Below are 13,787 nucleotides of genomic sequence, written 5' to 3' on the forward strand. Positions count from 1 at the left end.
GCCAATGTTCTGGCTAGTTTTTGTTACTCTTTTTGTAAAGCAATCGATGTACTGTATTATATTTGAAAAAACTCTTTATTCTAAAACTAAGAACCGGTATTGAGATTTTAGCTCAGAACGGCTCCTATGTGAAAGGTGTTTAACTGGGAAATTTTAGCCCAACAGGTTCTCAACGTCCTTTTGAGTTAACTATGTTTGCATGATTATATTGGATGCAGCTTAGAACTGAATTATACTTTTACGAAAATTTACTGCGCCGCCACATGCACCCGTTTTTCTTGCTGTTCTGTTGTTTTTTAGTTGTAATTGTTACCTCTTTTTTCGCTGTCCTTTAGATTGCATAATCCACATTTACTTCTTTAGTTCGTGCACAGGTTTGCCAAAACGCTATTTCTTTCGCCATCATCTAAACCATTTCACATGTCTCAAACAATTAAATTTGTGTTTGACAAAAAGAAAGCCTTAGATTTCTACCGAAGTTTTTGCGAAGTTGTTTAATCGCATTTACTTCTGTTCCAATGCCCTGAAGTCAAAATAACAGCGTGTATAACTGATACCTTTCGCTAACGTTTTATTGTTTTCTTTAACAGGAAAAGAAATTAAGCATGGAAGGTCATTATATAAAGAAGCTTCAAGAGTTGAAAAAGGACTTTGATGCTTTGGGTTCTCTTGAAGAAGACATATTTGACTAGCACGGACCTGAATCAAAATATATGTTAGTATGCCTGTGACATAAACTTAAAGTGGTAGAAAACTAACAAAAGTAGAAATATGGTGTACCTTGTGGATGAAAGGAAAGCACTCTGAGACGTTCCTCTTTTACGGCACAAGTGACTCGCACAATCGGTGCACAATCGGACGTTGAGCCGCTATTTAGATTAACTAAATCATGTTAGACGGTGAAGTGATCATTTTTTTTCTTTTACTATTCATAACAGCAGAGGTGACTCAACCTTGAATGATCAGTTAATTAAGTGCGAAGTGTTAGTGTCACGGTGAGATTGATGTAACCCACGATAGACGATTTTGTGTGCAATTAAAACTTAGAAAATTTTAGTCAACGTCTAAACGCTAGCTGGGTCGAAAAGAAAGGGTAGAACACCATGGAGTCGGGTTTTTTGTTTTTCTTTTCTTTTTTAATTGATTTTGGTTTATTTCCTCTACACTCTTATTTCATTTTTTACGTAACATTTTGCAAATTCCACGATATTCAACAGATTCTTCTCATGAAAATGCGCAGTTTAGAGCTATGACTTAATAAGCCACCTGTATCCAACCATTGTAAGCGTCCAAAGACAGCAATAATGGTTTGTTGGTTTTGTGTTGTTTTGAATCGTCAATTTTCAGGCGGCTTAACAGTAACTACAATTTATTTTTATGAGAAATCTAACTTTCGTGCTATATTTTTTAATATGCACGTGTGTGTGCAGCAACTGGCAAAGTAACTCGGTCACGTAATGGATAACATACCGTGAACAAGTCGTTTAGAAATCCTTACTTGGTTCATCAAGTCAAATCCCCTCCCTCCCTCTTTTCCAAATGTTAAGGGAAGCTAAAAGCAAAGCGACCGCTGAAGCCATTGAAATTGGCGTCCCAAGACTTTTGTCAATCACTATTCGCACATCGTAGTTTATTTCACGCATGATGTTCAGTCATGTACACTGCAGAATGGTAAGCTTCAAACAGTTTTACAGTGATGATGAGAAACATGCGCGATGTTCTCGCATGACGTAATTAATCTAGAAATTCACTTAAAGTGCATGTAAACCCAAAAATACATGTTTTTCTTACACTACGTAAAAAGTGGCGTAGAAAACGAATTTTAAATTCGTTTTTTCCAATTCGACTTGTGTTAGGAGAAAATTGGCCTTTTCAACTGAAATTTCACTTCTGGTAAAAACAAAAGCGAGAAGTCGTGACGTAAGCGGTGGAACTAAAATATTGCGCAACACATATTCCCTAGTAGAACTGGTGTGGCAGCTCGTGTAAGTAGTAGTAGTTCGGAAGATGTTTTTTCAGAAGAGAGCGACTCGAATGCCTTAAGCCTAGTACATGACAGCGATGGGGATAATCCAGAATCTTTAGGAGAGTCTGGGCCACGTCCTTAACAATATGAGCCGCGTAGGGTGCTACAGCTAGTTGTCTTTCGCTTCTTCCCTGGCGGGAAATTTCGCTAAATTGCCCACAGATAGCTTGTTCGTTGGTGTTGGGGTTATCTCGGAAACACTTTTCCGGCGGATTTTGGATCGCCTTACACTGGATTAAATTAACGGTGTGAAATCGCGCCTGTAAGTTATTCTTACCGACGTTAAAGTTTAACAGATAATGAAATTGCAGACATTCGCCCCACGACCTCCTAAGTCTATTTAATATTTATTTTCAAAATAAAAAATAGTCCACTACAGATTAGCATACAAATTTCGTCGCGGTCTTGACGGTCTGTTCTTATTGTAAGTCTTCTTTTTCGATTGTTTAGCCCCATAAGTCTATTTATATCAATGACAGTTCCTTTGCCTGTAATCTAAAAAGTCAAGACTTGATTATATCATAAAGTAATGTACATGAAAAAATTCCCCGCCTCTGATTGGCTGAAAAAGAGTGCATTTCATCTGACACGAGTGCAATTTCAAAATTTCGTATGTTTCACCTTTCTACGGTGGCTGGTTAGGGCCAAAAATTGACTTTCATTTAAAATTTTTTCATTTGAAATTTTATTTAGGCAGAACTAAGATTGAGTGGTGAGATTAGTCTATGTAAAAGGTAATTTACCTTGATAAAAAGATTCATGAAAAAATTACTCAATTCACCTTTTGGGCTTTACATTTCACGTGTAGTATCCCGTGACTTTTGATGTAAACAAACCCCGAAAGTTCGGACATTGAGTCGATCTCGCAGCAAATGTGTCCAAACTTCGGCTTTGGCAATTTTTCTTAAATAACTTCCCACTTTCAAGAAGCGTCTCTACGCTCAAAATTGACATCTTTCTTTTGTTATTTATTTGATCGTTTATTAAGGAAGTTGTCATTTCGCTGCTGTTGAAGCAGATGCGAAGAATGTTACAGGAAGCGTTGCGGCATGGAATTATTGAACTAGTTCTGCGTACAGCGATGTATCTGATCAGGTATTTTCAGGGTGTTTAGTGCGTAGATTGTCAGATAAATCCCGTCCGATAGGAAATTAGTGCCCATGTCGGAGATTTTGATTCGTGCGTGACACATGTCAGATGATGAGTGTGAACATTATGGACATTGAGTGGTTTACATAATTAACGCAACCTTGAATGACCTTTTAAATCAGACTCGCAACAACCAATCACAATGTAGAAAATATCGTATAAGAGAGTGATTTCTTACAAATTTTGCAGAGTAGCTTTTTACACACCCGATGTAAATAAGCGAATACGAGAGCGGAATAAAACAGTTTGATTGAGTCTCGTTCGTTAGAATTCTATCCCTAGTAAACAGGACAAGTTTACAAAACCCACGAATCGCTGTAGAACGTGAGGAAGCCTTAATTCCCGCATGTAATTACGTATTTGGGTGTGGATTTCCTTAGCTGATTAATGTACCGATTTTTTTAACCTTAAGTAACGCAAATAGGAAATTCTGCGAAACTCAGAACAACCTTCAAGAAGAGTTAAACTTAAGAATGGCAGATCACAGGAGTAAAGCTGTTTTCAACGCAATGAGTGTGGCAGAGCTTAAAAAATATCTTCAAGAACGGGGGATTTCAGCGAGCGGATACTTGAAAACCTCGTTAGTGGAAATCACCTCCGCAGTCGAAAAAATGGTTCTGCCAGTGGATCCAAATTTCGAAAAGGCGACGTCCCTGCTTCAGGCGAATTAATAATTCATGATATACTTATACCTTAAAGACTGTTAACAATTTTAACGCTTCGCCGCCGTTTGGATTGTAAGACATTTTTAATCATTTGATTTGCTCTCTTGAACTCATCACTGGCTCTACGCTCAGATCTAAAAAGGCTTTCACTGCTGCGTATTTCTCTGTCGATTTACCAGTTTGACGATCAAATGTCAGAAGGGTTTTTGCCACTGATCGTTCAAGGTAAACTTTCATGCACCTCTCTTTGTCTGCTTCTCGTTCGCAAGATGCCTTTCGTTTACGAGTCGCAACACTTAGGCATGGTGATATAAAAGAATGACTGAATTAACTTACCCTTTCTTTACTAGCTACAGCAGATATGGGATCAGGATCCTCTTCTGTTGGACCATTTCCACCGACGAAATGTAGACTACAAACGTAGCTGTCCTTCGTGCACACAAACGAGTCACCTCGATGACATAACCTTATCCACCTTTGCCTTCTCTCCTTTTGTCTAACTGCCCCCGGGAAATGGAAAAACTTGACTAGGTCGCCGTTAGCGTTTCTTACCAAGGAGTTGAAGTATCGTGGATCGTTTTTCAGGTGCCATAAGCTCATCTCTTTGTCGTAACCATTATGTTTAGGTATAGACTTACTAAACAACTGCAATGGTACACGTTCATAGAGTTGAAATCGGTTTTATTTCTGAGAATCAAGGCCTCCTCACGTTCTACAGCGATTCGTGGGTACTAATTTCCTGTCGGACGGGGATTTATCAGACAATCTACGCACTAAACACACTGAAAATACCTGATCAGATACATCACTGTACGCAGAACTAGTTCAATTATTCCATGCCGCAACGCTTCCTGTAACACTCTTCGCATCTGCTTCAACGGCAGCGAAATGACAACTTGCTTAAAAACGATCAAATAAATGACGAAAGAAAGATGTCAATTTTGAGCGAAGAGACGCTTCTTGAAAGTGGGGATTTATTTAAGAAAAATTTCCAAAGCCGAAGTTCAGACATATGTGCTGAGAGCTCGACTCAATGTCCGAACTTTCACGGTTTGTTTACATCAAAAGTCACGTGATACTACACGTGAAATCTAAAGCCCAAAAGGTGAATTCTGATTGGTTGAGATAAATGCAGTTTTCAGGTAATTCAATGCAGGAGAGGGTTAATTCAGTGCAAAGAAGTAACAAACCAGACTGAACAATTCCTTAAACTGTTTAGCCGGAATTTGAACTTTTTTGCGCCTTAAAGATGTGAAAACATCATTGTATGCTATTGTTTTGATCGTACGCCGTTGTTTTGACCAAACACACAATGTCACTTACAGGGTTTGAATAAATGATTTTTGAACTTGATGCGCGCGCTTCGCTACCGCATAATTATGATAAGCTATCTCGTATCTTTTCAAATATATTATTAATACGTAATCACATGATTTTTCATGTGCAATTTGGAATAAATAAGCCCAATAAATTTTTTCAAAGACCGTAAATTGCACGAGCCCTACGGGCTAGTGCAAATTTGTTAGTCTTTGAAGAAATTTACTCGTGCTTATTTATTCCAAATTGCACGTGAAAAATTATGTGATTACGTATACTAATTGAAAATTTGCACTTATGATTGTGACTGTTACACCCCATAACTGTAAATTAACACTTATAACTCTAAATTTGCCCTAATAACTCTAAATTTATACTTATAACCATGAATTTGCACTTATAACCATGAATTTACCCTTAAAACTATAAATTTGCACTTATTAATGTAAATTTACAATCATAAGTGCAAATATCCATTTATACATTTGCAGACTGAATAATATATAGATTTAGCCAAGCCTAAAAGCGGAGCTCGCATTTTTTTTTCCCGCACGTCTCAAGGGCACAACGCCTTGCCCCGGCCAGGACTAGAACCCGAGTCGTCCGACTCGGACCCAGTGCACTGACCACTGGACTACTGAACAAAGCCGTGGCGTTGGCGTGCCTGCGATACAGTTGACCACGCATGTTAAAAGTAGCATCTTGTACGGTCGTACGGTCGTACGGTCGGACGGTCGGACGGTCGTACATCCAAATTTTTTCGGCTTGATGGGTTACTACTATTTTGTATAATTATGAGGCTACGCTCTGCGAGCTCCGCTATTAATATTTATAAAGATTAACTCCACCACTCGATTTTATGCTTTAACAAATTTTTACATGAAAAGTTTTAAAAAGGAAGTCAATTTTTTAGTATGGCCCAAACTAACCACTGTACTGTACCTTTCTGAGATGTTTTTTATCATTTAAATGATTAACAAGTAATGTCATGATTTCTCTTGCAATTTTGTGTAATAAGCACTTACAAATTTTTTAAATACTACAAATTGCAATCGTCCTACGAGCTCGCGCAATGAAAAATTACAATTCACAACCACTGTAAAAGATGCGTCAACGCTTGCGACAAATACATTGATGTTAAGGCGGATCTGAGCCAAAAAAAAATGCGACGAGCCTACTCGCTGTCCATTTTCCCCCTTTTTTCTTCACTTGCTCGCACCCTATGACAATATGTGTCTCTTGGTCTGCTCAATCTTCTGCAGCATGGATAAAAGGCAACTGAAAGACCTGCCACTCAAGCTCAGGACAAGAAGAATAAATGACACTATTGAGTGACCGCAATACTGAGGAATACTTGCCTCATTCAATTGCAATAACTGCACACACACGTGGAAGCTGAATGTTTTGGGCCGCGGAAAAACCACCACGCCTTTCTTACCAGTTTCCTTATATTTGGGGCCTGTTTACATGGAGGTGGGGTGACCCGCCTGTCCATACAATCTCTCATTTTATCTTGATCACGTTTACATGCGGCTAGCCCGGTTTGCCAGGAAGGGTAACCCTGTCAGCCGGGGTGACAATTTGCCATGTAAACGTCTCAAGGTTGGCAAAAAGCTCAAAAGCGAAACACGTATGTTTTAAAACTTTGTACATTCCTAGTCGTCTGATGGCAGAAATCACCAGAAACCGCAACACAAGGAGTTTAAAATGTTCACATTTCGAAATATTTAGCGTCGTAAATCGACCATATTTTAAACTATTTCTTACAACGTATTAACTCAACGGTTCCTCTCGTAACCTAACACCGCGTAACACAACGCTGAATAAGTGAATAAGTGAATACGTGTCCGAGAGTTAATCTTTCGTCCTTCTCGAGACGTGAGCTTGGGACGCGCAGCAACAACCTTAAGAAACCTCACTCCAGCCCCCCGGTATTGTAAGAGTGTATGTAAACACGTTTTACTTTTAGACCACGGCTAAGCGGGTTACCTCACCTACCAAGGGTCCCCCACCTCCATTTGAACAGGCCTTTTACTCTCTAGAGATAATCCTGAACATTCTGTAGAGCTTTGAGCGTTTTTAAAATCGGTGTAGGAGCACTGAACCGAGACGTTTCCTTTGACGTAAAACAAAGCTATTATAGTTGTCACGCAATTTACTGCTGAGTCACGTCTCCATACAGTTTGGTATGATCAACTGGGTTTTGTTTTAAACGCGTTGACGTTTTAAGGTGTTCACGAAAGGTAAAGAGTCTTTTTCATACCTTGAAATACTGTGTGCATACTTTTAACCGTAATTTTATTGCGTTGTTGTCTATAACCCTTGCCAAAAACTGCAATACGCTCTTAGACGGCTCTTGAGTAATCACTGAAATTCGACTCAAGAAATTTCAGAAGTTCCGCTCGTTTTACAATCCCAAGCGTTCAAATTCACCTGGAAGTTTCACTTAGTGATCCGACGGTCTTTGTTAGTTCCCTTCGGTTTGACTGATTTAATGAAAACCACACGACCACGTAGAAGGATTATTTCTACTTCTTCAACACTTTGGTTTGCCAGGTCAGTGTTGCGATAAATATCTCTAGTCAATTACCGACCTAATTCAAGAGATTTTAGGAGACTCCGTGTAACGATTGGTTTGTGATATAGCTGGATCCGTAGTTTACTACATTACATACATTACTGCAGTAATGTATTCAGTCATTCCCCGTAAAATTTGTTCGTCATAACTTTCAAATAAGTCTAATTTTTGATGAAACAGAGAGGTTTGTCTGAGCAGATAGACCGGAAGTCACTCGCTAAAGTTTGTTTCGCAATCTTTCTCAGAAACGTTTTGATTTCTTTGATTCCAGCGGCTTAAATTTGTTAAATTCTGTCAATCGAGAGAGAGAAGAAAAAGAACACGTGCATATTCAATTACTACTGTAAAAAATACCAAATGATTAGTGAGGGGAATTGGCTGAGAGCTCTATACGCCATGCGTAACGCGATGTTCAAGGATCAAATTTTATGGATATAGGGTCAAGAGATAATGAATTATTTCAGCGCTCCCTTGCTATATAAACAACCAAACTATCAGTTTTTTCTCAATAAGGTTAGTGCAAAACTGAAATCTGAACAAGTTTTCGCTCTACCTTTTTAAAAAATAGATGTCGGAAGAGGAACAGTTTTGTTTGCAAACATACCGCCTCTTACATTAGCTTTTTTTTTTTATATGGAAAAGTTCGCCCAGGAACAGAATATTATGATACCTCCGATTGAACGTTAACATTAAAGAAGTTTTCGAGGATAATTATGTTCGCTCAGCCACAGAGCACAGCACAAGGTCCTCTGCAAACTTTGTTTTAGTTGCGACTAAAGTAAAGATATGGAAAGAGGAGATAAAAAGATGCATGACAGGACAAATAAAATTTGTTTTCAATGTTGAAATGTGATCCAAAGTTTGTAGAGGGTTCTCAATACGACCGGAACAAGCGGACTCGCTTCAAAACCTGAGTACTTTTACAAGGTATTGTTAATCACGAAGCATTTGTCCAAACTGTTAACTTCATGCAAATTTTTTCCTGATGTTAAAACAGGTCACAATCCCTTTCAGATTTATGTTCAAGTGGTTAACAAAATGGTTACTTGGTGACCCAGATCTGTCCGAGCTTTCGAAAAAAATTGAAAATCTTATTTTTCTCAGTCCTGGTTCCCTGTTACCTCGTTCTGTTGTTGGTCAAATTGCTGTCTTAGGTTTTGTGAAGGACCACGAATTATTAAGGATGAGGGCGGGGTATAAATGCGCCTTAATAACAGTAATGATGGCAATGAAAAGTTATTATTATTGTTATTATTACTATCATTACTAATATTATTAATATTCTCTTGCCTAAGGGTTTACGTGATGTATGGCTAATTAACCGTTTCTCTAAGCTAACAATAAACGGGGCGATGGAAATCGCTCTTATCAGGCGCTAAATCCACATACACATTTTTTGAAATCGTTTATTTTTAGGGACTTCTTGGTAGTTATTTCTATCCCACAATGGCATGCTGCTTGGAAATAACTGATGACACGCTATTGGGTATGAAGCTGAACACCCTTCTTATTAACAGAGGTACTGCGGCGTTACGACGCATATTTGATCGCTATGTACCTCCCCCTCAGCTCCTGAAGTTCTTGAACCGGAAGAAACCTGACATACGTAAACTGAATCGAGAGGGGAAGATAAACAAGTCCCAGTGGGACAAACTTTACCCGGCGCCGGCGGTTGGTACCCCTGCTTCTAAACGCTTCGACATTTCTCTTCTTTACGTTTTGCTTCGTAACGTTTGTGGAATGCCAGCTCCTGCTACTGGCTGGGCCGCAAAACCTCCTTCAACGGATAACACAGTCCAGGCTGCAGTGAAAACGATACACTGGTATCGAAACCATTACAGTCACGCAACGATTGTCGAGATCGACGAAGCTTCATTTCAATCATCTTGGAAGGAGATTGCTGACGCAGTTCAACGTCTCGGTGAAGACGCTTCGCGAGTAGAGAATCTTAGAGCCGCGCCACTGTCTGCCAGCATTTGCATAGAAAGACTTGCTAAGTTTGATTTCTCCGGGGAAGTCCATTTTTACGCATCCAAGTATCATCCAGGAACTCGCAAATGGGTTTTCAGTCATGTCGAGAGTTGGTTTCAAAATCGCATGTCTGATTCAGGTGTTCTTATCATAACTGGAAATGCTGGTATGGGCAAATCTGTTATTGCAGCACAGTTATGCCATAACATGAAAGAGCGCTCGGTTCTGGGTGGAATGCACTTCTGTCAGCACAATAACCAGAGGAGAAGGAAACCAGAGCTAATGGTACAGTCACTGGCCAGACATTTGTGTGACAATCTTCCAGGTTTTAAGGACGTCCTGACGGGTCAGTTGGCTTGCTTAAACACAACTGATCTGACGACCATGAGTATGGAGGAACTGTTCACGCACGTTCTTCAAGAGACTACGAACATGATGGCAGATCCAGGGATGAACATCCTCTTGGTGGTGGACGCTGTAGATGAATGTGAACATCAGGGAAGAAACGAACTCTTTGATATGATAAGAACACAGTTCCACAAGCTACCATCCTGGATAAAGTTTGTTATCACCGGTCGCACTGGACAAGCAATGATTGACAAACTAGCTCACTTCAACCCGTTTGTCCTCCACCCCTCGGACGAGAAGAACGAGAAAGACATTGAGCTATTTTTTGAAGAAAGCTTAAGGCGGCTGTTGCCCAATACCAGCATCGAGCAAAATGTTAGTCGCTTTGTAAGTCAAGCAGAAGGACTTATGTTGTATGCACACTTTGTCATTAAGCATGTCGAAGACCATAAAAGCACCCTCACACCTTCAAATCTCTCAGATGTTTTCCCTCGTGGGATCACTTCTGTCTATGAGCAATATATTGATCGCCTGCAAAAGGATCTTGGAGTTGGCAAAGAGCGTTTCTTCGATTTTCTTTCGTCACTTGCTGCTGCACGTTCTCCTTTACCTGCGACCATGGCGTGGAGAATTCTCGGCCTGTGCTATGACATTGAGGATGGTTGGAGCCAATTCCAAAAGATGTCAGCATCAATCTCACGTTTGCTGCCCATTCATGACGGTTGCATCGATGTTTTCCATAAATCAATTGTTGACTGGCTCTGTCACCCTGAATTGTACGGTCAACATAAATTTACGGTAAAAATCACACCAGGAAATGTCGTGTTATTAAAAGAATGCGAAAGGACCTACAATTCCATCAAGCAACGTCAAGATGTCCCTGTGGAGTACTCTCAAGAAGAAAGATACGCCCTTCAGCATGGAACGCACCATTTCACAGCCTTACCAAAACTAGATGAAAGCCAGAAAAACAGACTTTTTCGTCATGCATGTAGCCTGGAGCTGCTATTTGCTCAATTGCAGAGCAAAGCTTGCGACGTTTTCTCATTAATTGAGGAACTTCAAAGCATCAAACCAGTCTTGAAGCTTTCAGGTGATGACTCGAAAGAAGTCGATGATTGTATAACTTGCCTCAGGCGTCATCCCTATTTGTTGATGGAGAACCCAAACATGATTTTTCAGTTATTAGTGAACGAAGCCGAATCTACAGCAATAAGTCTCGAAGCTTGTTCTGTGATGTATCAAACAAAGTACCAACTTCCCCTCCGCCTAGAGGTAGTTAACAGATCCCAGACAACAGACCCTGTGATCACTAAGTTCCGCTGCAAAACCAGCGTAAATTGTTGTGATATTTTAAACCAGGCTGAGCACACTCTATTGGTCTGTGGATGTGCAGAAGGTTTCGTCCACCTGTTTTCAGTGGAAACAGGAAGAGAACTATGGAGTTGCAGATCTGACGTAGTGATCGACATCTGGCCAACCGAGGAAGAGCGTTGTAACTACTGTTTTTTTGTCCCACAACATGGTGTGGTTGTCCACGGTCGATTCGATAAAGCTGTAACATTTGACGGTGGATCAAAGGAGCTATTTCCAGAAAACGAGCACACCTTCATCGATGCTTGTATCTCACAAGACAGAAAAACGATGGTGACTAGAGAAACTCATGTGACAAACAACCTTATGATTTGGGAACTTGACAAAGGAGAGCTGGTAATCAAATTGGAACCGCCCACTGGGGGCATCACATGTTGTGCGATTTCATCATGTCAGCAATATGTCATCTCAGGCAGTTTTGATAGAGGTGTTTCCCTTTGGAACATGAATGTGCACGACTACACTTATCAGCAGAATGCATTTAGTAACGAAGAACCTTTAACAGTGGATTGCCTTTCTGGATCAGAAGGAAATTCACAGTTTGTGCTTCTGAATTCCTCCAAGAAACATCTGTTGACATTCTGTGAATTGCTTGCGAATGAATTTGAGTGTTCTGAACTAAGAGAGATAAACCTAGGGTCGACTCATAGAAGTCTTGGTGTATCAAACCGTGGAGACTGTTTGTACGTATGTGGTGAATCTCGCCAATTACATTGCCCGGGTTTGCCATTCGCAATACGTATTGCTCCAATTTCGAAGCGAACCAGGTGGACATATGCCAAAGAGGTTGACACGGAAAGAGTGCTTCTGAAGGACTTTGACACGGTCTATATGTGTCACACTCTCGAAAACAAAAGTTCTGCAGAAATGGCAGATTGTGGAGTTAGAGCTATTTCCTTTTCGGCTAACGGTCAGCATTTATACGTTTTGTGCAAAGTGGGAATGAGTGTATATGAAGCTTCTAGCGGGAGATGGCTTCGTGGTAACCGGTCCATCCACGCAAATTCTTTTGCACTGTCACCGAATGACAAATCGATTTTGTTTCAAAGAGAAGCTTGTTTTGAATTGTGGAATTCCGACCTGCAACAAAGAGTTAAATCTCTAGAACATCCGATCACTCCCCAAAGGTTCTTCAGTTACCTCGACAATAATCTGGTTTTGTTTGTTTCCAGATCGGGACACATCCAGATTTGGAATCTCGATGAATCGACGTTTAGGGACATCAATGGCCCCAAGCAGTCTATGATCGAGTGCTGCGACATCTTTGTTTTCGAGCAAAAAGACGGCGTCTCTCATTATCGTCTCCTATGCTGTGATCGTCAAAGAGGTCTAATGTTGTACGATACAGTGAAAGTGCATCACATTCAGCGAAGCGTTCCTGAAGAAGAAATTGTCAAATGCTGTAAGTTTTCGTTTGATGGACGCTGTATTGCCACAGGACACATTGACGGATCATTACAACTTTGGGATGGTCAGCATCTTGATCTGAAGAAACGCCTGGGTTGCGCTGATAATCTACTCAAAGGGTGTGGCTATCTAGAGCAAGACTTTGGCGATGCAGTTGCAACGGTCAGTGAATCGGGAACGTTAAGGATCTGGGATGCTTTCTCACGCGCTCAACTCGGATCTATGAAATTTGAAAGCAACATCCATGGACTTGTAGCTTCACCGGTAAAGGCTCAAGTTTGTATTGCTCTTGAAGACAAATTTGTCATCGTAAACGTCCACAGACTCGAGTTTGATTGAAACATAATCAAACGGAAATCATGAAGAGGGTAGTCACACTAGCGGAAAACTTCCCGATGTAACTAGGCAAAGTTTGCACCACACTCAGTGGAATTACTTTTTCAGAGTTAGTTAAAATCGTTGACCCTGCTGCATGGACCAACAAACTAGAGAAGTGGTAGACTACCCTAACAGAATACCCATAGAACAGACTCAAAAGTTAAATTAGTCGCTGTCGAGATTATTTGATTTTTAAAAAGAGGAGAATACGTTTCCACACTGCATAATGTTGCCTTAAACATTAGTTGACAAATTGAAAGAGGAAATAGAGGGATTAGGAGATGTGGAGGCCGCGTCTTTTGCTTAAGCTGAAGAAAATCCCTCGAGGCGCGATTTTCGCGTTTTTTTTAAACCAACGGCTTATGGTGAAACGACGGCGCTGTAACACTTTCCTCTTTTTTCCCTTCTCCATCCTCCATTATTAAAAGCACCAGCCATCGTCACTATTTTTCAAATTGTGCACAAAATATAGACTAATTTAGTTTTGTTTTCATCAATGACTAACTGGACTTTTGGACCGCTGCCACGTGCAGTATCGGATCGAACATAAGCCAGCTCCAATTTCAGAAAGGGA

At 40.3% G+C, this 13,787-nt stretch overlaps 2 protein-coding genes and 1 pseudogene across 2 annotated transcripts in view; all 3 read left to right on the plus strand.

Annotated features, from left to right (window-relative positions):
• Positions 1 to 1,029, plus strand: part of LOC136283555 (sterile alpha motif domain-containing protein 9-like) — a 47,032-nt gene extending 46,003 nt beyond the window's left edge. The window contains exon 13 of the mRNA XM_066172584.1: positions 591 to 1,029. Within this exon, the coding sequence (XP_066028681.1) occupies positions 591 to 692 (102 nt within the window). The 3' untranslated portion in view covers positions 693 to 1,029. The remainder of the gene's footprint in view (positions 1 to 590) is intronic.
• The window catches only part of LOC136283584 (uncharacterized), a 215,570-nt pseudogene that overhangs the window by 66,537 nt on the left and 135,246 nt on the right, over positions 1 to 13,787 (plus strand).
• Positions 7,350 to 13,754, plus strand: LOC131783864 (uncharacterized). Its single transcript, XM_066171792.1, has 2 exons — positions 7,350 to 7,400; positions 9,152 to 13,754. The coding sequence occupies exon 2, from the start codon at positions 9,182 to 9,184 to the stop codon at positions 13,172 to 13,174; it is 3,993 nt and encodes a 1,330-aa protein (XP_066027889.1). The 5' UTR covers positions 7,350 to 7,400; positions 9,152 to 9,181; the 3' UTR covers positions 13,175 to 13,754.

This window comes from Pocillopora verrucosa, chromosome 9 (genome assembly GCF_036669915.1).
Source record: "Pocillopora verrucosa isolate sample1 chromosome 9, ASM3666991v2, whole genome shotgun sequence".
Lineage (NCBI taxonomy): Eukaryota > Metazoa > Cnidaria > Anthozoa > Scleractinia > Pocilloporidae > Pocillopora > Pocillopora verrucosa.

Bases quoted from the DNA above. Each gene is read 5' to 3' on its own strand.
- LOC131783864 (XM_066171792.1), top strand. From the start codon at position 9,182: ATGGCATGCTGCTTGGAAATAACTGATGACACGCTATTGGGTATGAAG.